Genomic DNA, 22336 nt, shown 5'->3' with positions numbered 1-22336 from the left:
GAAAATATAGATTTTGATTGAAGCAGCTTTTTTTTTTTTTGATTGAATGATAAATAATAAAGACACAAATCTAACTCCATATGGCTCCGCCCAGGGGATACAATTTTTGAATAGGGTAACTACTAGGGTTGTTCCGATCATGTTTTTTTTTTGCTCCTGATCCGATCCCGATCGTTTTAGTTTGAGTATCTGCCGATCGCGATATTTCCCGATCCGATTGCTTTTTTTTGCTCTCGATTCAATTCCAATCATTCCCGATAATTTTTCCCGATCATATACATTTTGGCAATGCATTAAGAAAAAAATGAATAAAACTCGGACGAATATATACATTCAACATACAGTACATAAGTACTGTATTTGTTTATTATGACAATAAATCCTCAAGATGGCATTTACATTATTAACATTCTTTCTGTGAGAGGGATCCACGGATAGAAAGACTTGTGACTTTGTATATTGTGACTAAATATTGCCATCTAGTGTATTTGTTGAGCTTTCAGTAAATGATACTGTAGCCATGCCCAAATGCATGATGGGAAGTGGAACCAGGACTGTGCGTAGTGCTACCAAGTGATATATCTTCTCTGTGTTGGGAAATAACATAAGGTGTAAAGAAAAAGATCAATTGCTACCTTACTTCCCCACGTTGCTTCCCATGATTTTTCTAATCGTAAGGAGAGGGACTGTAAGGCTTTAGCCAATTAAAAAAAAGGCTCCAAAGGCTGCCAAAATTCACTCTACTCATTTTACGCTGCCTTTTTTCTCTCTATATAGGTAAAACGGCACCATTACAGATTGAGCGCGACAATGCGTGAGTGGGTCGTGCAACGCATGCATTAATTGCGTTAAATATTTTAACGTGATACTTTTTTTTTTCAAATTAATTACCGCCATTATCGGGATAAATCCGATAACCCTACCTTAAGCTTAAACTAAAGACTCTGGATGAGTGTAACATATTATGTCTGTAATGTTAAATACAATTAGAAAACAATTTAATAAAAAAAAATATATATATATATATATTAAAAAAAGGCATGGCCGATATTTTTTTGCCGATTCCGATACTTTGAAAATGACGTGATCGGACCCGATCGATCGGGACATCTCTAGTAACTACATTGGCACGACACCGGCAGGCGTACCGTATTCAATGGATGACGATCTTGGCGAAAAGTACTAAGCACCCTGATTTAGAATTGCCCTCAAGGATGATGGGAAACAAAAAACGCTCATTGTCATCTTATTATTCTAAATATATCTTGTAAGTTAATTTTATAGCTGACCCTGCCTTTTGGGGTCATCAATTTTTGCCCCTCTGTCACAAAAGTCTAACTCCGCCTATGCTTTTCTCGAAATACTTCTACTCAACCTGCAGGTGTCCTATTAAGAGCAAATTATATGTGAAGTGAGTGTTTTATTGTAGTCAGTTATAACTGAAAGCCATTTGCAAAAGAGGTCAAAGACTAAAACCTTCTTCTGACTCACTGCTGACCTACATGTGCATTCTCCTGCCCCAATAAAAACCCTTGTCAGGTCTTTTGACTTCTTGAAAATGAACCCGTGATGCACTTACTCATCATCTGCGACGTCCACGTCGTTCAATAGGTTTTTTCCACTTGGCGCGTAATCCCACAAGTCCTCGACAGCAGCCACATAATAGACCCTCTCCCGGCCCCGCGTCCCTTCCACAGCCAGACAGAAGATAAACAATAAACAAAGAGATCGTACGGTCCAGGTCGCCGCCATGGTTGCGCGAGAGGGGAGGGAGATTGACTCTAAAAGAGACAAGAGGGGGCGAAACTCCACGGAGCGTTTCAACGTGGAAGCGCGCTGTCAGCGCAACAGGTCAGAGGACTTGCGAGCGCGAATGAAAACAGACCGTCTATTGAGCACGGAGGAAAGCAGCGGAGCAGCGACCGCCTCCGTGGAACGATGCAAAAAAAAAAAACATGCCACCCTCTCGCGATAATTATGACAGATTTGTCTTAATTGCGAAATGTCCTACAGGGAAATTAAATGGTTGCAATTATGTGGAAGTGCGAATTCACGAGTCATGGGAATTTATGAATTGCCTGTCAGCTTTTCATATTGCGTTGAATGACATCTGTACTTTTTATTCACGAGTTCATTCAGTGCATAAAACTTATTTTGCATTATTATGTTATATACTTACTGACATCTACTGACCATATTTGAGCATTGCATGAAAATGCGCATGTTGCACTCCTGGTGGAACATCTCAATTGTCAGTACTACATAATACTGTACACGATAATCAGGGGTGCACATAATTTTTTTGCCCAGGTTCTCAGAGGAGGACCTGGAGATGTCACATGGTCCTCATTGAGCTTGAGAGCCGACCCGCCTGATGCGATAAAATTATGACAAGCTTTACTTGGAGCCAGTTACCTTTAATTAATTATATAAACAATTAACGTTTGATTAACATCAACTGGCACAACAAAATTGCCATTACTTTGAAGTGAAATGTAAAGTAATAAACATAAAAGCACTAATTCAAAATAAAGGGCATTCATATGCGGCTCTCACATTAACTCCAAGCCTTTGTAAAAGTGGGATGTCCTCCTCATAAGAGCTCATTGAACGTGCACGTTTAGCTTTGTGAAATGCGAGCAAAAACACGTTTGTCAGCGCATGGCACTGTTCTACAATAACTTTATTCCGCCACTTGTCCATAGGGCAAGTGGGGTCCTGTCTGACATCGATAGTTTGACGAATTACCACATGCTCTGTTTTTTTCGTGCTTTTCAAAGTTTGGATGGCTAAAACTCTTTGACCCTACGTAAAATGCGCTGCTCTTATTAGCGACATTGGGATTCTCACGGCAAATGTTGCACCACATTTCCGTGCGAGCATCATTTGCTTCTAGCCATGGTACCTCCTGCAGTTGGTAACGAGGAATCCGAACTTTTAACAGCACGTCTGCCGCACGCGCGCACGCACGTGCCCGCGAAGCGATAAGTCGCAGCGGAAAAATTACCGCCTTCATTTTTATATATCACGCGATAAATGGAATTATTGCATATTGCGACAGGCTTATGGTCAGCCATTGGTACGCAAAAGCGTATGGAAGCCGTTGAGGGCCAGCGCGTTTGTCTATGTCCGGTACGCATGCGCGCATGCGGACCACTTATGTGCACCCCTGACGATAATTATCCTTTGCCTGGGGATCAATCAAGTCCTGAGGATTTAATTGTGTTTTATGGCATCAATACTTTATCCTCCTGAGACGCAAAGGTCTTGTTTGTGGATTCATTATACATTTATACTTCCCAATTAAATATATACAGGGGCGGACTGGGACTAAAAAGCAGCCCTGGACTTTGACTCAGCCCAGCCCACAAGAATCACCGTACGAAGGGAAACACAGACCCTCTAGGGGCGTCCGGGGCCATGCCCCCGGGAGATTTTCTTTTTTTTTTTTTTAACATTTCATTGTAAAATGCATCAATTTCATGCACTTTGAGAGAAAAATGAAGCGGCTATGAAGAACTACACATTGCATTATTATACATTTAACTTGAAAACTTACTGAGAAACTAACAATTTCAATGAAAATACAATAAACATTTCAAGACAAATCCTGTATACACAAGCTTCATTGGAAAGTATTAACCAGAAAACAAAACAAAATATAAATGATTAAAAATATATATCATTTGAATTTAACTACCTAAACTTTATAAAGTAAAACCATACATTTTATTAATATTTTGTTATGTTTCTTCTGAACTAATATTGCTACTGCGTGTGCATACGTTGTTTTACAGCTAAAATATTTTTCTTAGGAGAGGGATAGTAGAACTAGCATATGGTAACTTGACACGATTGCAAACGGAGACATGGACTATAGCTAGCTCTAACCCTTTAATTGCCATTTGTTTCATTTAAAATGTAGCTACCTGGTGGATAACAATTGCCAATATACCTAGCAAGTAACCCTCTTCATCCCTACTTACTTGCCCTGCAAGGATTATATGGCAACTGCAATCAAAGAGAGTCGGCACAAAATTGATAAAGAATACTCATTAAGTCCATGCCTCAGAGACTTCAAGCTGTCATAAAAGGCAGAGGTGGTGCTACTAAATACTAGAGATGTGTTTTGATTGTTTTTTTTTTTTCCTTTGTTTGTTTCTCATGATTCCATATTTTTTTCCTCAAAATGGAGTGATCCCATATATATTTCCCAGCACTTGCTCTATAAAAGTAACATTTGCTGACCACCACGATGTTTTTTATTATTGGTGTTTCTGGATGCTAAAGAGTTGCACATTTTAAATAATTATTTTTTCAAGCTTTTTATCTAACTTGGTTCTACATGATAAAATGTCTGAGTGAGTGCTCGTCCGAGACTGGTGATTCCATACTCTTTGCTAGGGGTTGTTGATACAAGGCAGGATGGATCCATGGTTTCATGTTGTTGACACCAAATTCTGACCCTACCATCCGAATAATGCAGCAGAAATCGAGACTCATCAGACCAGGCAACGTTTTTCCAATCTTCTATTGTCCAATTTTGATGAGCTTGTGCAAATTGAAGCCTCAGTTTCCTATTTTAGCTGAAAGGAGTGGCACCTGGCGTGATCTTCTGCTGCTGTAGCCCATCTGCCTCAAAGTTCGACGTACTGTGCGTTCAGATGCTCTTCTGCCTACCTTGGTTGTAACAGATGGTTATTTGAGTCAATGTTGCCTTTCTATCAGCTCGAACCAGTCTGGCCATTCTCCTCTGACCTCTGGCATCAACAAGGCATTTCCGCCCACTGAACTGCCGCTCACTGGATATTTTTTTCTTTTTCGGACCATTCTCTGTAAACCCTAGAGATGGTTGTGCGTGAAAATCCCAGTAGATCAGCAGTTTCTGAAATACTCAGACCAGCCCTACTGGCACCAACAACCATGCCACGTTCAAAGTCACTCAAATGACCTTTGAACTGCAGGAGATTGTCTTAAACCATGTCTATATGCCTAAATGCACTGAGTTGCCGCCATGTGATTGGCTGATTAGAAATTAAGTGTTTACGAGCATTTGGACAGGTGTACCTAATAAAGTGGCCGGTGAGTGTATATGGCGGAAAACACTCAGGTGACTTGAAGTTCCGCTCTGGGACCCACAATTTAGCCAACTTTCAAAATTGTCCGATATGCATGTGTGATACATCATTGGAAAGCTTAAAATCTCAATTTTCTGGGGGAAGAAAAATTTTGAGCAGGAGGGCATTGTTAAAAAAAAATATTTTTTAAACAGCAAAACCCTATCTGGATGTGAGAGCACGCGAGAACAGAATTACAGACGCCATGACTTTGACGAGATATTATCGCGTACCTACTTTGTTTCGATCCAAAAACTCCTTGTAGCATGTATCACTGAGTGTCAAGACACAGCTGTGAATGGCCACAGCTGGATTTTGGGGGGGATTTTATGGGTGAAACATGGTGATGTAACAAGGGTCGCGATGCAGAAATCGCAGACATCAAGGAGTGGTCGAGATTTTCTTTTTCATATTTTTACCCTTTTAAACTTTTTTTTCCAACTTTTTTTTGTTTGGATCAATTATTTATCATCTAACATATCGGAGAAAATGCGACAGTAACAAAAAAAAAATACAATTTAGCGATAGTTATGAGGTAGATATCCATGAATTTTTTACAGACGCCATTTTTTTCATTGTGACATAATTTGTTTAAAACTTTAAAATATGTGAGTGAATAATTTTTTAAAGTCGTTTTCTTTTTTTAAACGAAACATGAGACATCAATGAATGATTCTAAGCTAAAAACGACAGACATTTTGAATAATAAAGATAATTAATTACCTTTGTTATATGGCTGGGTTGAAACAAAAGCGGTTGCGCGACGTCTGTAAACGGGGGTTTTCAGGGTAAAACGGACAAATTAAAAATAGTTTGGGGGCTTAATGTGCCATGAATCTGCTATGGCAGCATATAGACATAGTGTTCTATCAAACACAACAGTTGTTTTAGCTTAAAATACAACAGTTTCTTTTAAAGAGGAGTGCAAGAGCAGAAACTGCTTTTTCAGTCTTGTCTGTGTTTTCCGCCATATAACCGTCTTGTGTCTTATCTTTCCATTCCAACAATAATTTACAGAAAAATATGGCATATTTTATTGATGGTTTGAATTGCGATTAATTACGATTAATTAATTTTTAAGCTGTGATTAATTCGATTAAAAATTTTAATCGTTTGACCGCCCAAATTTTAAATGGAATTTGTTCCCTTTTTCTGACAGCCGTGGATAGACGCTCGCTTGGCCGACGTGAGCGCGCACGTCGGCTCGTGTCGTGTCGTATCCGCCCACTGCTGTCACTCTAGTGAGCAAGCAAGACAGCAATGGCAGCGCTCAGCAAAATAACGCACAACTGCTATGAAGTCGGTCACACTTGGAACCCGTCGTGTATGCAGTCCACCTTGGACATAACGAAAGGCGCGTTGGAGGTCTCTTTCAAAATATACGCCCCTCTTTACGTGGTGAGTTGTGTTTACTCCTCGCTAAACACGTTGGGAGCTAACGTTAGCCATGTTAGCCTAGCAAACTAGAGTTGAGGGAATGTTTGAATTGGGCAATTCTTCGTTAGGATAACACACGTTTGTGTCGTCAGAGGTGCTGGACAAATCTAGCTTCATGTCAGAACGAATTGTGTAACATGGAAGCAAATAAGTCTGCCAAATGCAGTGCAAGCTGGTTCTTGTTAGATATGTACAAGTACAATATCTACTGTGTACTAGAAGTAACGATGCACTGCCTATGAGCATTGTCAAAGGTTAAGTACATAGACAACCACATAGACTGGTGTCTTAGGCTAAGTGCAATGACATTTGCTCGGTCTCTTTCACCAACAGGTAGCAGCTATTCTTAGGGGAAGGAAAAAGGATTACTACTTGAAAAGGCTTCTTCCCGAGATCTTACAGTCTACCTCTTTCCTCACTGCCAATGGAGGCCTCTATATTTTCTTCTTCTGTATTCTCAGGTTAGTGTCCTCCCGCAGAAGTCCCATGACTGCTGTAATACACATAAGCATTGCATGACATGGCATTCAAAGTTTTTTTTTAGGGCTGTCAAACGATTAGAATTTTTAATCGAGTTAATTACAGCTTAAAAAATAATTAATCGTTATTAATCGCGATTTAAAGCATTTATAAAATATGCCATATCTTTCTGTAAATTGTTGTTGGAATGGAAAGATAAGACACAAGACGAATATATACATTCAACAATACGGGACATAAGTTCTGTATTTGTTTATTATAACAATAAATCAACAAGATGGCATTAACATTATTAACATTCTCTTAAAGCGATCCATGGATAGAAAGACTTATAGTTCTTAAAAGATAAATGTTAGTGCAAGTTATAGAAATTTTATATTAAAACCCCTGTTAATGTTTTAGTTTTCTTAAAATTTGTAAAATTTTCAATTAAAAAATAAAATAGTAGCTCGCCATTGTTGATGTCAATAATTACATCATGCTCACTCATGGTACTAACCCATAAAATCAATTGGACCCAAGCGCCAGCAGAGGCTGCCAAACACCAAAAAACGTAACAAGCAGACATTACACTGTACTGTCATTTTAATCTGTTTGAGCGGGGCATGTGCGTTAATTCCATCAAATATCTTAACGTGATTGATTAAAAAAAATTACCGCCCGTTAAACGTGATAATTTTGACGGCCCTAGTTTTTTCTTTTTTTTCCAGTTTTTTTTGTCGTGGAGAATTGATTATATACGGATTAAATTAGACTGCATTGCATTATTCACAGTGTTCTTGAAATTTAGCCTCTATTTCCCTCCCTTCAAAGCCACGCCTATCTGAAAACTCACACTGAGAAAGTAATCAGTGTTTTTCTATTAAGAAATAAAAAGCACGTGCCACAAGTAAACATGTAACGATTACCGGTTTCAAGGTAAACCGTGGTATGAAAAGGTCAAGGTTTCAGAACTGCAAAAATTTTCCGTCATACCGCCCCTAATGTACTAGCTATTTTTTAAGTCCCAAAAATACATGGCGAAATCCCTCGCTTGCAGCTGTGTGGCTCAACCCTCCCCCACCAGTTAGTGCTCAGTGTCAGTGAGTCATCTGTGCTACATGATGGCTGGAGGGGGTGAAACTCCTGAAATTTTTCCGCCATCAAAGAAAACGAAATCATTGCTGTTTTCCGAAATTTCCAGGTTTGCGGTGAATCAGTAACAGGCACACTTTTGCATGTTTATTGATTAGAAAATGCAGAATAAATGAGATTTATTGATTACAATCCCACAAGAGCAAGCAAACAAGTATCAACAAATGTCAACGATGACGCTAGATTTGAGTTTATTCAACCCCAGAATCCCCGCGTTACTGTTACAGCAAAACGAAATGTCCCTTAGCAATGAAAATCGCTTACCGTGACAAATGAGCGGGGAGCCAACTCACTCCGGTAAGGCGGCGAAGGAACAAAGCCAGGCGATCCGTATGTGACCCGCTGGCGGACTTCACGGGTCGCCCGGAAATGTCCGGTTTTTGTAGGGACGCGCCCCGCGGAGGCGGAGAGGCCAACCTCCGTCCTCGAACGGCGCAGCCCTGCCCAATGACAAATGTTAAAGCTACTTTTGGTTCAGCCCCCTTGAAAAAAGGGCTTTTCCCATGGGACAAATGAGCTGTGCTGCAACAGATGCAACAAATGGTAAATATTATGGGTGCAAAACAAGTTATCTCGTGAGATTCCCTTCTAGCTATGGGATCCAGGCGTGTACTATGGTGCAAAACAAGTTATCTCGTGAGATTCCCTACTCAAGCGCGTAGAAGTTTTTTACAGACATAAAAACAATAGAAGTTGTTACAATCTATGTCACAGAAGAAATCATTTATCACAAAAGCATAATGTAATATTTTTCCCAATCAGTTGCTATGCTAGTACTTCGGCTACAGAAAAGTTACAGACAGCCAGGGCTTAGTGGAGGAGGGCCAACCGACATGTAAAAGATGTTTGCGGAGGGTGGCTGCCGAGGAGGGAATACCCCCAAAATGATTTCGCATTTATACAAAACTAAAGGTTAGCAAACACCGTATGAACGTTTCCCACCAGCTACGAGAGTTAACTAAAGGACCGCATTTGTTTTAATTTCATTTAGAATATTTCGTTATTTTTTAAAAATTGTTTTAACATTATTCTAATGTTCCAATTTGCTAATATGGTCTGAAAAATCCTGTTCAATGGAAAAAAGTTTTTTTTTTTTTTTTTTTTTTTTTTTAAACCCCAGATATCTCAACGTAACACATTTTAGAGCTGTAACTGCGATACCTTAAAACTGTGATATTTTGGTTTAAGGTTATCATACCGTCAAAATATCATACTGGCACATGCCTAGCCACAAGGTGTCCTAAAAGTTATTTTTTTATTATTTTTACTTTTTTATTTTGCAGTGAAAACGTTCACAAACACTCATTCACACGATAACACTGACTATTTCCACTAAAGGAAACTGCTGGGAGGCTTTTATTCTTGGTCCGCTGGGTTTGGCTCGGCCCTGCCCGCCTCCTATATTGCTATCCTTCTAGAGCGCAAGAGCAGGTGGGATTGTTTATTTCAATTTTGCCACATTTGCCACAACTCATGCTAATTTTGCTAACGTCATAATGTCATTTACTATATTTGATTACATCTGTTGACATTCTTCTTGTACAGAAGAGGACTTCTCACAATATACATGACAAATCTAGTAAGTTCTGCTTTTTTCATGAAACATTTTTTCATGGCACAGAGTGTGCTGTGGTATGAAAAAGTATCCGAACCTTTTGAATTTCTCACATTTCTGCATAAAATCACCATCAAATGGGATCTGATCTTTGTCAAAATCACACAGATGAAAAAAGTGTCTGCTTTAACTAAAACCACCCGAACATTCATAGGTTTTCATATTTTAATGAGGATAGTATGCATACAATGACAGATGGGGGGGGGGGGGATACGTGAACCATCACATTTAATATTTTGTGGTCCATCCCTTTGACAGCAATAACTTCAACCAGACGCTTCTTGTAGCTGCAGATCAATGTGGAACATCGATCAGGACTAATCTTGGCCCATTCTTCTCTACAAAACTGCTGGAGTTCAGTCAGATTCCTGGGATGTCTGGCACGAACCAGTCTTTAGGTCATATCAGAGCATCTCAATGGGATTAAAGTCTGGTGTTTAACTTGGCCATTCCAGTGTATTTTGTTCTTCTGAACCCATTCTTAAGTTGATTTACTTCTGTGTTTTAGGTCAGGGGTCCCCAACCTATTCCACTAAGGCACACTGTGGGTGCAGGATTTCATTCTTACCAAACAAGATGACAACACTTTTTCCCCAATCTGGTGTTTTACAAGTGCAATCAGTTGATTGCAGTCAGGTGTGGCTTGTTTTAGCAGAAGCCTCATTGGTTCAACTGTCTCTGCTGGATCGGCTGGAACAAAAACCAGGACCCACAGTGTGCCTTGAGGACTGGGTTGAAAACCCCTGTTTTAGGTCATTGTCTTGTTGCAGCATCCAGCCTCTTTTTAGCTTCTTTTAGCTTCTGCTGTCTGACAGACGGCCTCAGGTTTTCCCACAAAACATCCTGATAAACTATTGAATTCATTCTTCCATCAATGATTGCAAGTTGTCCAGGCCCTGAGGTAGCAAAACAGCCCTAAATTATGATGCTCCCTCCACCATGCTTCACGGTGGGGATGAAGTGTTGATGTCTATGATCTGTTCCATTTGTCCTCCACACATGTCTCCACACTTGACTCTAAACATGACATTGTGTGTTACTCCCAAACAATTCAACTTTGGTTTCGTCAGTCCACAAAATATTTTGCTAAACTTCTGTGGAGTGTCCACCTGCCTTTTTGCGAACATTAAACAAGCAACAATGTTTTTTGTTTTTTGACAGCAGTGGCTTCCTACGTGGAGTCCTCCCATGAGCACAATTGCTGGCTATAGTTTTACTTGTAGTTGATGTGTGCATAGAGATCTTTGACTATGCCAGTGATTTCTGTACGTCTTAAGCAGACACTCTAGGATTCTTTTTAACCTCTCTGAGTATTCTGCGCTGGACTCTTGACATTATCTTTGGTGGACGGCCACTCCTTGGGAGAGAAGCAACAGTGCCAAACTCTCTTCATTTGTAGACAACTTCTCTGACTGTCGATTGATGAACATCCAGACTTTTAGAGATGGTTTTGTATCCTTTCCCAGCTTTAAACAAATCAACAATCCTTGATCACAGGTCTTTAGACAGCTCTTTCGACCGAGCCATGATGCACATCAGACAATGCTTCTTATCAATACATTTCTTACCTGGTGTGTATTTTTTAGTGGGCAGGGCAGCTTTAAACCACTCATCAGTAATCGGGCGCACACCTGACTTAAAATGTTTGGTAAAAATTTGTTTCAATTGCTCTGTAAGTCTCCTTAGGCAGAGGGTTCACTTACTAATTTTTCCCTTTTCTGTCATTGTTTGCATGCTATCCTCACGATAATATGAAAAGCTATAAATGTTTGGGTGATTTTAGTTAAAGCAAACTTTTTTCATCTGTGTGATTTTGACAACGATCAGATCACATTTGATGGTGATTTTATGCAGAAATATGAGATATTCCAAAAGGTTCAGATACTTTTTCATACCACTGTGTAACTTCAGATACTACCGTAAATATGCAGAAAATACAAGTCGTGTATTTGAAGTAAGATATTAGAGGATGTCTTTCACTGTCCCTATGCTTGTGTATGTATACAGGGTATACCAGAAACCCTGGTATAGCTTATTTTGTTCACTATTTGCAGGCAACAGAGACCTTGTTTCGCATGGCCATGACGCGTGGCCTCATCAAACCCATCAAACATGGCGAGGTAACAGAAAAATTAATCGTTTTGGTCATGATCACACAACCTGGTTGCCTTTTTCTTCTCATCTTCATTTTCTGTTATTCTTGTATTCCCTTCAGGTGCTCCTCTTCTGCATTACTGCATCCCTCTACATGTTCCTCTTTAGGTCAGACTTTATAAGTGGCTCATACGCACATAGCTCAAAATGATTATTCATGTCAAATGTGTATGTTGTCCCACAGGAGTAAAGATGGCCTCAAGGGCTTTGCATTTTCAGCATTAAAGTAAGTTAGTGTGCATCGCTTAGCTACTTTTATTCGGACTGATGAAGAGAAATTTGCTGCTCCTGGCACATATTTTGCAACCCTCAGATTCATCATCGGCAAAGAAGAGATCCCATCTCACTCTGTTCTGGCCGAGCAGGTTCCTGCAACTCCCCGAGAGGCGTCGGCCGACTCGGAGACTGAGGCTTCGCATGCCTCAAGAATACAGCACTACTCAAGGAGCAACTCTTTGTTAGCCTATGTCAGGAAACTGCTAAAGTCATTGTAAGGGAACACTTGCACAGTCATTGTGTACAACTGGAGCACAGACGGATTTTTGTCAGAAGAATTTGGATTGGAGTTTTTCATTTTTTGATTCATCCAAATTACCCTAATTTTTGGACTATAAGCCGCTACTTTTTTCTCTCACTTTGAATCCTGCGGCTTATAGTCCAGTGCGGCTTATTCGTTGATTTATTTGGGTTAATAGATAGGACTTTATTTGACAGCGGCGTCATAAAAGACCATATAAGACCGCCATAATTAGGACATGACACTAACATGAGCATTAATGAATGCTTATGACAGATGTCATTAAGTGTCATCCGGCAAATTATATCACCAACTCCGTTTATGTCAATCCTGGATCTTTTACATCCTTTCAAAGTGAGATAATTTGACATCTGTCATAACCATTCATTAATGCTCATGGAAGTGGCATGTCATAATAATAATGATGGTTTTATGAAAGTCTTAGAGCGCCACTGTCAAATAAAGTAGCTAACTACCAATTAATGGAACAACTGGAACAGTAACTGAAGAAATAATTAGCAAAAACCATGAATTTTGATATTTACATATGCAGAGCTGCAATGCATGCTAGGAGGCATGTTGGACGACAACAATGTTGACAGCAGGTGGCGGCAGAGGTTGACTATCTCCCCCAAGTGGCCAGTGATGGCAAAATGATGCTTCTTGAATTAATGAAGCTTTGGAGCCAGTGGTTCATTTGGTTTTATGACAGACTTATGATGCCGCTGTCAAATAAAGTGTTACCGGTTAATATCTTTTGGTGTAAAGATCCCATTCTACATTGAGCACAGCTGTGGCTTATATTCCAGTGCGGCTTATCTATGAATAAATGCCTTTTTCATGTCAAATTTGGTGGGTGGCGGCTTATAGTCAGGTGCGCCTTATAGTCCAGAAATTACGGTATTTGAGCACTATTTTCACATTTTCGAGTCGAATTAATTATCCCTCTCCACTCCAGTTGTGACCTCAATTCAACCTTACTGCAGTTGTGCTTTTTCACTTGCATATTTGAATTTATCACAAGTATTTGTTGGTTTTTGTTTCTCTTTGCATTTCCCTAAATTATCTAGATGCCTACGAGGTCCGAAACACAGATGTTGTAAACATCAGAATGACAATTGCATTTCTTACTCCGTTAAAGTAAGTCTACATACTATCTTCTTTCATTGTGATGTTCATATCATTTGATTGACAATAAATCTTTCTGCTCAGGGTTTTGTGAGGATGTTCAGCGTTGGCTACTTGATTCAGTGCTGCCTTAAAGTGCCCTCAGCGTTACGCTACGTCTTCTCAAAACCGTCACGGCTTCCTTCCCTCTTCTACAACAAAGACAACTTCCAGCTCGGGGCTTTTCTAGGGTTTTTTGTTAGCATCTACAAGGTACTAGTGTGTTCTTATCCTCCTGAGACCTTGCATACTAATTTGAGGATATTATATTTTCGCCTTGGCGACCCATTAAACATCTTTTTTTTTTTTAAACCTTTGAACACTTGGGCACATTCAGAGATGTTGTCAGCACCCTCTTGTGGTGGCTACCTGACTTAACACCTATTTAAATGAAAAAAGAAATGGCGTCAAATTCGGCTCAAGGCTTCTCCAGTAGCTCAGCTAAAAAACTTGGAAAAGTAACCTTAAAATTCAAGTTTTCAAAACAAAAGTAGTATACTTATGTTAAATAATATCTTAAGCTTGGTGTGGCATAAAAATTGAGACTATCTAGTAAAACCTGTATAGTAAAACACTAGTATATCTAGTAATCTTTTGTCCTCATTTGAGTGGATTTTGGGATTATTTTTGATTGGGTGAAGTAGTGCGCCAATTCTGGGATTATTTAATTTGATTCATAGTTCTAATATTGCTGCTTCGAATATTAGGGGGGTGTTGTAATGGTTTGTTTTGATAGTGTTTGCATTTAGTTTGATTGAGTTGGGTGGTTATACTAACCTCTAGTGGCATCAGTGAATATGACATAACTCATTTAAAGGGTGACATTGACTCGCGCTAGCTCAGCCACTCCGGAGCCCTTAAACTTAACAAATAACTGAAACTGCAGAGAATTTGTTGAAATCAACTCCACTGAGTAATTAAAACTCCCGAAGATTAAGTTCAATGTCAAAAACTCTGAACTTTCCCTTTAACATGACTGAAACCGGCTGCTCCCTGTTAAGACCAACATAAAGTAATTTTTTTATTTGAGGTAATGTTTTTATGTATTCGTAATTTAGTTTATAAGTATATTTAGCCGTTTTTTTTTTTTTTTTGTGGTAATATGTGTTGGAACGATTTGTTATTGTTAAAAAAAAAAAAAAAAAAAAAACAGTGAGAGTGAAAAATGTTGTGCTAGCGTTTGGTTTTTAGGAGAACCACTTATTGTTTGAAGCTAAAATTTTTGTGTTGACTATTTAGATCACTCTGGTCTTAAGCAGCAAATGTATATATACAGTATATCTTATGGTAAACCCACTGTCCTTGTATGCGGACATTTTTTATTTTAAAAATGGCTTCATGTACAAAGAAAATGTTATCAAACTTAGGTCTTAATAATCTCAAATAGCGAAGGGAAACCAAAAATGCATTGCAGAAAATCTTGGGTCTCAGGAGGTTTTAATTGTGGACCACATCCTGGTCAGTTTTTGATTCTAAAAAGTCCCTGCCTGGTTCACTCAGGGAGCAAGCTGCTTGCTACGTTGGTTGCGGGATATTGACGACGAGCTCCATGCTTTGGTGGCTGGTAAGTGTATTCTTAACTATGTTTAAAAAAGTTTTAGCATGTAACGTGTCTCATGTTTCTTGGCAGGGTTCCTGGCAGGAATCTCCATGTTCTTCTACAAGAGCACATCGATATCAATGTATCTCTTCTCTAAGCTGGTGGAGGTAAAATCAACCATATTTTTAGAGATTTGTGAGAAGTGGTAGCATTTAGCTTAGGCCTTGTTCAGACTGACAGCCAAAATCTGATTTTTAGCCCATCCAGATTGAAACTGTAAGGCTCTTCTGTAGTCTGAACAGTCACAAAGATCAGAAATATGTTTTTTGCAAGATGGATTGAAGCCACATATGAGACATAGTTTCATATCAGATAGGGACAAGATGATTCTCAGTGAAAACCACACAAATGGGATTTGACGTCACTTGATGCTGGATAACGCCTTCGTTGCCACAGCAACCATATGGCCAAGTTTGAACAGGCCCGGGTTTAATTTGAACACTTGATAAAAATTGTGTGAATAGTCAGCTCTAAAAAATCAAATTTGAGGAGAAATCAGATTGGCCTGCAGTCTGAACATAGCTAAAGAACTGCCCCTTTTCGATTGCATTGTATGTACCCCTCTAGTTGTACTCATTAAGGGATGTCCCGATCACATATTTTTTCACCTGAGTCCAAGTCACCTGCAGAATCTGCGGATAGAGTCCTGATCCGATACCGAAAACTTTAAAAATTAAAATTTTTTTTTTTTTTTTTTAATATATAATTTGAACAAAAGTTCCAAAATTGTTACTGTCCCGCTGTGCCGCCTTCGTAATGCAAATTATTTCTAAACAAGAATAACGTAGAAAAATGCTTGTCTTTATTAAGTGCTTCATTGAGTGAGTCCACTCACACTTTGATGCTCACGCTGCAGAGAACAGTCTCTCACTTACACAATGAGTTGCCACAGCCCACTTGTGCAAATTTAACGATGATTCACACATTTTTATATTTGATCGTAGAGATACCAATCTTCTGTGGCAAGATCAGAGCTACAAACCTGTCAGTCATCGTTAACTTAAAGTACCAGAACGCAAGCTGCACTGGATAGTTTGGCCGCACTGCTTAGCAGGAGAGAGGGTGTGGCACTGTACAAGCATGAAGCAAAAAAACAAAAATGTTTTTTAAAATTTAAAACCCGATCCTTTTCACCCGATTGGCCCGATCACGTGATCGGATCAGGACATCCCTAGTACTCTTTGTGGATGCTTTTCTGCTGGCTAAAACACACGATAACCTCCCCTCTGCTCTAGACCTTGTACTTCAAGGGCATCGAGGCAGGTCACTTTCCGTATTTCCCACAAGCGGACACATATCTGTACGCCATCTCCACCGCCATCTGTTTTCAAGCTGTGAGTAACACACAAAGTGGATATAAGTAACAGAATGTAAAATGATAAATTGCTGCCATTATTAGGCTGTGATGGAGATGCAGAATCTTCGGCCTGCGTACTGGAAGTTTCTGCTGCGTCTTACTAAGGGCAGGTAGGACGGAGTTATTTCAAGTGGCGAATCTAATTAAAGAGAATTGATCTGGGCTGACCCGCATATAGCTTGGTCATAGACTTCACTATCAGTTGACGGGGCTTGGGGACGAGCCGTAGGGGGCCTATTTTCGAAAACTAAAAATTCAAATATTTTCAAAACCAAAGCTGCGAGCGACCTAAAACCAAAACAGGCATCTCCTTTAGGCATATATGAGTCTCCATGAGCAGCGATATAAAAAAATTCAAAGTCATTCCCTAATAAAATCACGATTTTGTTATTTTTTTATACAACACAACTTAAAATGGCTATACAAGTCTCAAATTTTACGCTAGATGCACAATAATCACCGATATTTTCAGGATCAATGGCAATATATGTATGTTTTTTGCCCGAAATAGCGACTTGTTTTTTTTTTTTATTTTGTGCCAAGTTTTCAACAGCTAATAAATCACTAAATTTTCACATTAGACAGTTAATTCTGTATGCTTTGCTGAAGTACCGTATTGGCCCGAATATAAGACGGCGCTGATTATAAGACGACCCCTCTTTTTCAAGACTCAAGTTTGAAAAAAGACTTTTTGAACACCAAATTAATATTTATGCAGAAAATAATTACAGTACATCTGAAACAAATGATTATAACAATATATTTGAGAGAAAAAGCATGTTATTTTGCCTCATTCAAATCTGTACATTTAAATATGTAAACTAAAGTGCAATCACATTTGTAAATGAATGGCTTCTGGTTTTTGAAATGTAAATAAGCCAATCTATTGTGATAAAACAACAAAATTGCAATAACTGCATTAACCATCAAAGTGAAGCCTAACTGTAACTAGTCTTGAAAGAAATATAACGAAGGAAAAACATTGCAATAAAATAATGCAAACTGGTTAAACTTGAGAGTAGCTGAGATCTGTCATGACAGAACATCGCTTCAATGATATCTGGCGCCATCTAGCGTCGTAAATGGGTATAATGTCTAGACGGCGACTATAAGACGACCCCCACTTTTTCAGTCTTATTTCATTGCAAAAAACACAGTCTTGTATTCGGGCCAATGCGGTATGATCTTAATTTTACTCAACAAAAGCAAAATTTGCGTTTTTCTATATATAATCACAACTTATTTGAGGTTGAATTCTGATGTCACTGTAGCATCAGCACGTCTTGCTGGCTCATTGTTTTTAGATTGATTAGATTGGATAACTTAGAGTGAATTTTTTTTTCTTTTTTAATTGATTTTTTTTTTTTTTTAGTTTGGGTAAGGGGGTGTTCTGTATTTTTGTAAAACCAATAAAAAGAAATGTGAAAGAAATGTTACATAAAGTAAAACACGGAAAAGGTGAGGTTTTTTTTCTATGGACGTAGAAATATCAAAATTACAATTTTTTTGCCAAAAAACGCGCAGTTAGCTGAATGTATATATATAGATATTTATATATAGACATTTTTTTAGTTTTGCATATTGGAAACTGTATATACTATTCTATGTGTAAGTATGTGTGCACTCAATAGGGCAGCTTTGAATTTCATAACACTTTGTGTAATGATAATAAAGGCATTCTATTCTATTCTATTCTATTCTATTCTATTCTATACAACATGGCGGCCATCGCAAAATATAGAGCTTTTTAAGTTGAAAATTCTTGTAAATAAATGCGTACATCCCTTAATTTCTATAGATATAAATATAGAACAGTCTAAATTATTGGTTAAAATAAAAAAAAAAAACAGGAAGTTACCATTCATTTTAACGTAAATATTTCGAGCTAAAATTGCGCTATTGTGTAATCCAACGTGGCGGCCATCACAAAACAGAACTTTTAAAGTTGAAAATTCTTTTAAATAAATGCGTACATCCCCGAATTTCTATAGATATGAGCATAGAACAGTCTAGATTCTTGGTTAAAAGCTAAAAACGGGCAGTTTTCATTCATTTGATGTAAATATTTTGAGCTAAAGTTCACAAATTTTTTCCATGCATTTTTTCCACAACGTTTCGAAAGTGCATGCATGGGGCTATTTTACATAAAAATTACCTTCAATCCTCGACCAGATCACTCTTGAGACACTCCTGCTTGCTTGTATGCAGTGAACTTTTGTCCTTTTTCCACCTAAATCCCTAAATGGGGCTATTTTATATAAAAATTACCTTCAATCCTCGACCAGATCACTCTTGAGACACTCCTGCCTGCTTGTATGCAGTAAAACATTTGTCCTTTTTCCACCTAAATCTGGCGTTTGAACGCAGCGTATTTTTATAGCAGTGAAAGCCAAACGCTCTGCCTGGGTCGGCCCCCAACGGGAAGGCGTGGCGAAATGTTTGTGGGAGCTGTTTTGTCAACTGATGGTGAAGTCTATGCATAATATAAGCATAATACATAATATTTCGTAAGAGTCTTGCGGGCTATTTTATCTTTAGCATATTGCAAATCTGAAAAGTTGTTGAGTAAGCATATGTTTAAAGTATTTAAGCAAAATTAAGTGTGGGATTTTGTGTTCTTCAAAATTTTAACATCAGTATTTTCCCCTTCTCCTGCTTTTTTCCTTGTCTTTCTTTTAGGTTTGGGCTGATGAACCGACAGCTGCTAGATGTTTTTGGCACCGAGGCCTCTAAGAACTTTCAGGGCTTTTCTCCCAAACTGGATCCACGCTATGTTTCGGCGCCCAGCCAAACGATGCTACCATCAGGAGGCGACGTTCAGCTTGGATGGCGTGGGGTTTTGGTGATCAGAAATTGTGACCTTTTGTGAAGAAATGTTATTTGGAGGAATATCTTGTTCTTATTTTTTTAGCCAATTCTAGGTCTGAAGCATTGCGCAAAATGGCAGGAATGTGACTAAATCTATTTAAGGCTACTCTACGCCCTCAAGGAAATCTGGAGTCATGATTTATACATTTTTCACATAAGGTTGTAGCATTCCATTACTCATATCTTTCTTTCTTATGTTTTTTCCATCTTGTTCCCGACTGAACAATGTTTGTGTTTTAATGGAACTGATAAAACTAATGTTGGTGTTTCAGCTAGGTTGACAAGATTTCAACTTGAGGCTAGTAACGTGAAGCGTGTAGTCGAGTTTAATTTAAACTCGTAGGTGTGAGTTTGGTGGTTTGACTAACCAAGCCCTTTAATAAGGAGTACGGAATATACAATTTTATATGCACATCTATGCACTTCTAAAAATCAGATTAAATCCTGAGATCCCACTAGAAAAAGAAAAAACAAGTTCAATCATGGTACCATATTTTTTTAAAGAAGTAAATCCTTTTAAGGACTTAAAAAACAGGTTACCCTGGTAGCAAAAAGCTAACCATCTTCCTACACTAATTTCTGTGAGGATTTTTTTAATGTTTGTTTTAAGGCATGTTTTGCCATTACCTCCTATTTCTTTGTTAAGCATACATGTATAGATACTCTATTAAGAAAGAATTAAGAGAAATGACATTGAAGTCCTAAGGGGACATTTTATTATTATTATTTGCAAATAATTAGGTGCAGTGTCTTCCCACCTGTGAAAACCAAATGAATATGTGGGGAGCTACGCAACTGCGAAAATCAGTATGTGAGCGAGCAACTTTAATGTGAAAAACAAAGCGGCTCATTGACGTAGTTCCAGCCCCATACATAAGTTTTCCCGCCTGTTACTTGGTAGCTATGCTCAATTGAGATCTGCCATTTCCAAAGCAATGAGACCTGAGAAATGTAATATATTTTTTAATGTTACCAACAAGAGACCAACAACAAATTTTGACTTAGTCCAAATAGATGAATTTCACAGCAAATTAAACGTTTACCATATGTGCAAAGATTTATTTTGTAATTTTACGTTGCCATTTACTCAATGACGCATTTACAATTCGTAAAAATGTCTCCCCCACTGCTGCCGTGTGTGCCAAAAATGATGTAATGCTTCAAATGACTTCCTTGGCATATTTTACACGGTTGAATTTTATCCTCATGTGTTTTCACAAGTGGACAACACTTGGTCATGTATGACCAGGCTGTGAAATTTAAGTTTCTGAACATTTTGCATCCGGCACTCCAAAACGGCTTTAAACACACATGACCTCTGTTGGAGAATTCATTGTTTTAAACATGACTTTATACTAACACAATCTATATTACATATTATTACACTAAGGCATTTGTCTAAATTGTTTTCATTTATGTCAAAATGAAGTATTAAAGTATTTTTGATTCATATAATGAAGCATGATCTGATTTTGTGTATCCAGCTTAGAGATAAAGTACTTAGAGTAGAACATAACATCAATTTTCTAAATCCACAATTTAAAAAAAATTTTTTTTTACATGTTTACAGACATCTTCACAAAACAATTGACAAAAATTGACAGCTGTATACAGATGTATTAGTGCTGCAACGATGAATCTATTAACTTAATTCGATTAGAAAAAAGATTCTAATTAAATTTTGCTGCTTCGAGTATTTGTTGAATTTAAGTGGCGTTGTAATGGTTTGTTTTGAAAGTTGCATTTAGTTTTATTGATTTGGGTGGATACACTGCCCTCTAGTGGCAACAGTGAATATGACATAACTCATTTCACATGGCTGAATCCAGCTGCTCCCTGTTAAGACCAACATAAGCAAAGTTTTGGTTTGAGCTAATATTTTTTTTAATGCACCCATAATTTAGTTTATAGGTATATTTAGCCGTTTTGATGGGAATATGTGTTTGAAGCATTTGTGAAGAACATTGGGGAAAAAAACGTTAGCATTAAGCTAGCAAACGTTTGCTATGTAAGTTAGCCAATTGTTCTTTTGTTGTACTTAGATCCTCATTTATTTTTTATACCGTTTGAGGCTCAGCTCAGGTATTTTAATTTATAATGTTCCTTAGCCGATTACTTGATTATTTGAACTAACTAGTTCATCGATTAATCGGCTACTAAAATAATCGATAGCTGCTGCCCTATATTCAATCGTGATTATACAGTAAAACAATAATATACAGAGTTTAACATGTAACAATGATTAGGATTTTTAAATTAATTGCTAATTAGTCTCATTGAGTTTAGTGTATTTCTTACAGGGGAAAAAATGAAAAAATGGGTGGTTTCTTTAGAGAACTTTTGCTTGTTCATAAAATTTATCATAAAGAATTATAAAATGTATTAAATATTCAAAACTATTATCTTTGGGGTGAGTGGAATCATAAATAATGTATTTTAAATTCAGAAGCGCAGAGTAGCATGAAGCTCAAGCAGAAGTTAGTCACGCCCACCAAGAACAACATTTCATCGTAAAAGCACATAGTTCCATGTTCGCGCAAAAATGTCCTTAATTTAACTACACTAGAGTGGTAGACGGGGAATATTATAGTTCACTTAGCTTCGTCACTCGTGAGAATACGCCTTCATACATATTTTAGGTTATACTGTCCTACTCATAATTTATTTTGAAAATAGGCGCAACCATTAGTTCCGTATCCTCAAACGTAGTCATCATGACAGTAGTATGTTGTACTTAGTGTACTCTCCGTTTTTTCGTCATTTTAGTAACGATTACCTCACTTTTAAGTGCCCATGGGGGGGAAAAATAAACAGCGAACTAAAGGAAATGTTCGGGTAAGTACAATTTACTTATCAATGTGTTTACTGTAGTGGTCCATCTTAATGTTAG

General features: G+C 38.1%; 3 protein-coding genes across 6 annotated transcripts in view; 2 read left to right on the top strand and 1 right to left on the bottom strand.

The window, feature by feature from the left end:
• The window catches only part of hephl1b (hephaestin-like 1b), a 39807-nt gene extending 37916 nt beyond the window's left edge, over positions 1–1891 (bottom strand). Inside the window, exon 1 of one of the 4 annotated variants that reach the window (XM_057821110.1) lies at positions 1580–1891. In XM_057821110.1, coding sequence (XP_057677093.1) covers positions 1580–1752 — 173 coding nt within the window. In that variant the 5' untranslated portion in view covers positions 1753–1891. The remainder of the gene's footprint in view (positions 1–1579) is intronic. The other 3 variants (XM_057821109.1, XM_057821113.1, XM_057821111.1) reach the window with 3 other exon arrangements.
• A 4429-nt stretch (positions 1892–6320) lies between these two features.
• On the top strand, positions 6321–20837 carry tmem135 (transmembrane protein 135). Its single transcript, XM_057820639.1, has 15 exons — positions 6321–6515; positions 6888–7015; positions 9507–9599; positions 9714–9747; positions 11838–11903; positions 11999–12045; positions 12122–12163; positions 12251–12427; positions 13525–13594; positions 13667–13834; positions 15122–15185; positions 15252–15328; positions 16457–16555; positions 16621–16688; positions 19258–20837. Exons 1-15 carry the CDS (start codon positions 6378–6380, stop codon positions 19445–19447), a joined length of 1461 nt encoding a protein of 486 aa, XP_057676622.1. The 5' UTR covers positions 6321–6377; the 3' UTR covers positions 19448–20837.
• A 153-nt stretch (positions 20838–20990) lies between these two features.
• The window catches only part of ltn1 (listerin E3 ubiquitin protein ligase 1), a 48997-nt gene continuing 47651 nt past the window's right edge, over positions 20991–22336 (top strand). Inside the window, exon 1 of the mRNA XM_057820638.1 lies at positions 20991–22281. Within this exon, the coding sequence (XP_057676621.1) occupies positions 22240–22281 (42 nt within the window). The 5' untranslated portion in view covers positions 20991–22239. The remainder of the gene's footprint in view (positions 22282–22336) is intronic.

This window comes from Corythoichthys intestinalis, chromosome 18, assembly GCF_030265065.1.
Source record: "Corythoichthys intestinalis isolate RoL2023-P3 chromosome 18, ASM3026506v1, whole genome shotgun sequence".
Lineage (NCBI taxonomy): Eukaryota > Metazoa > Chordata > Actinopteri > Syngnathiformes > Syngnathidae > Corythoichthys > Corythoichthys intestinalis.
The sequence above is the reverse complement of the archived record's forward strand: the minus strand, read 5'-3'. Positions and strand labels throughout refer to the sequence as shown.

What these genes read in the sequence shown, in the direction of transcription:
- tmem135 (XM_057820639.1), top strand. Translation starts at nt 6,378, where the DNA reads ATGGCAGCGCTCAGCAAAATAACGCACAACTGCTATGAAGTCGGTCAC. An exon ending in CTTCTAGAGCGCAAGAGCAG is followed by an intron (nt 9,600 to 9,713) that starts GTGGGATTGTTT and finishes CTTCTTGTACAG; the next exon opens with AAGAGGACTTCTCACAATAT. An exon ending in GCATTTCTTACTCCGTTAAA is followed by an intron (nt 13,595 to 13,666) that starts GTAAGTCTACAT and finishes CTTTCTGCTCAG; the next exon opens with GGTTTTGTGAGGATGTTCAG.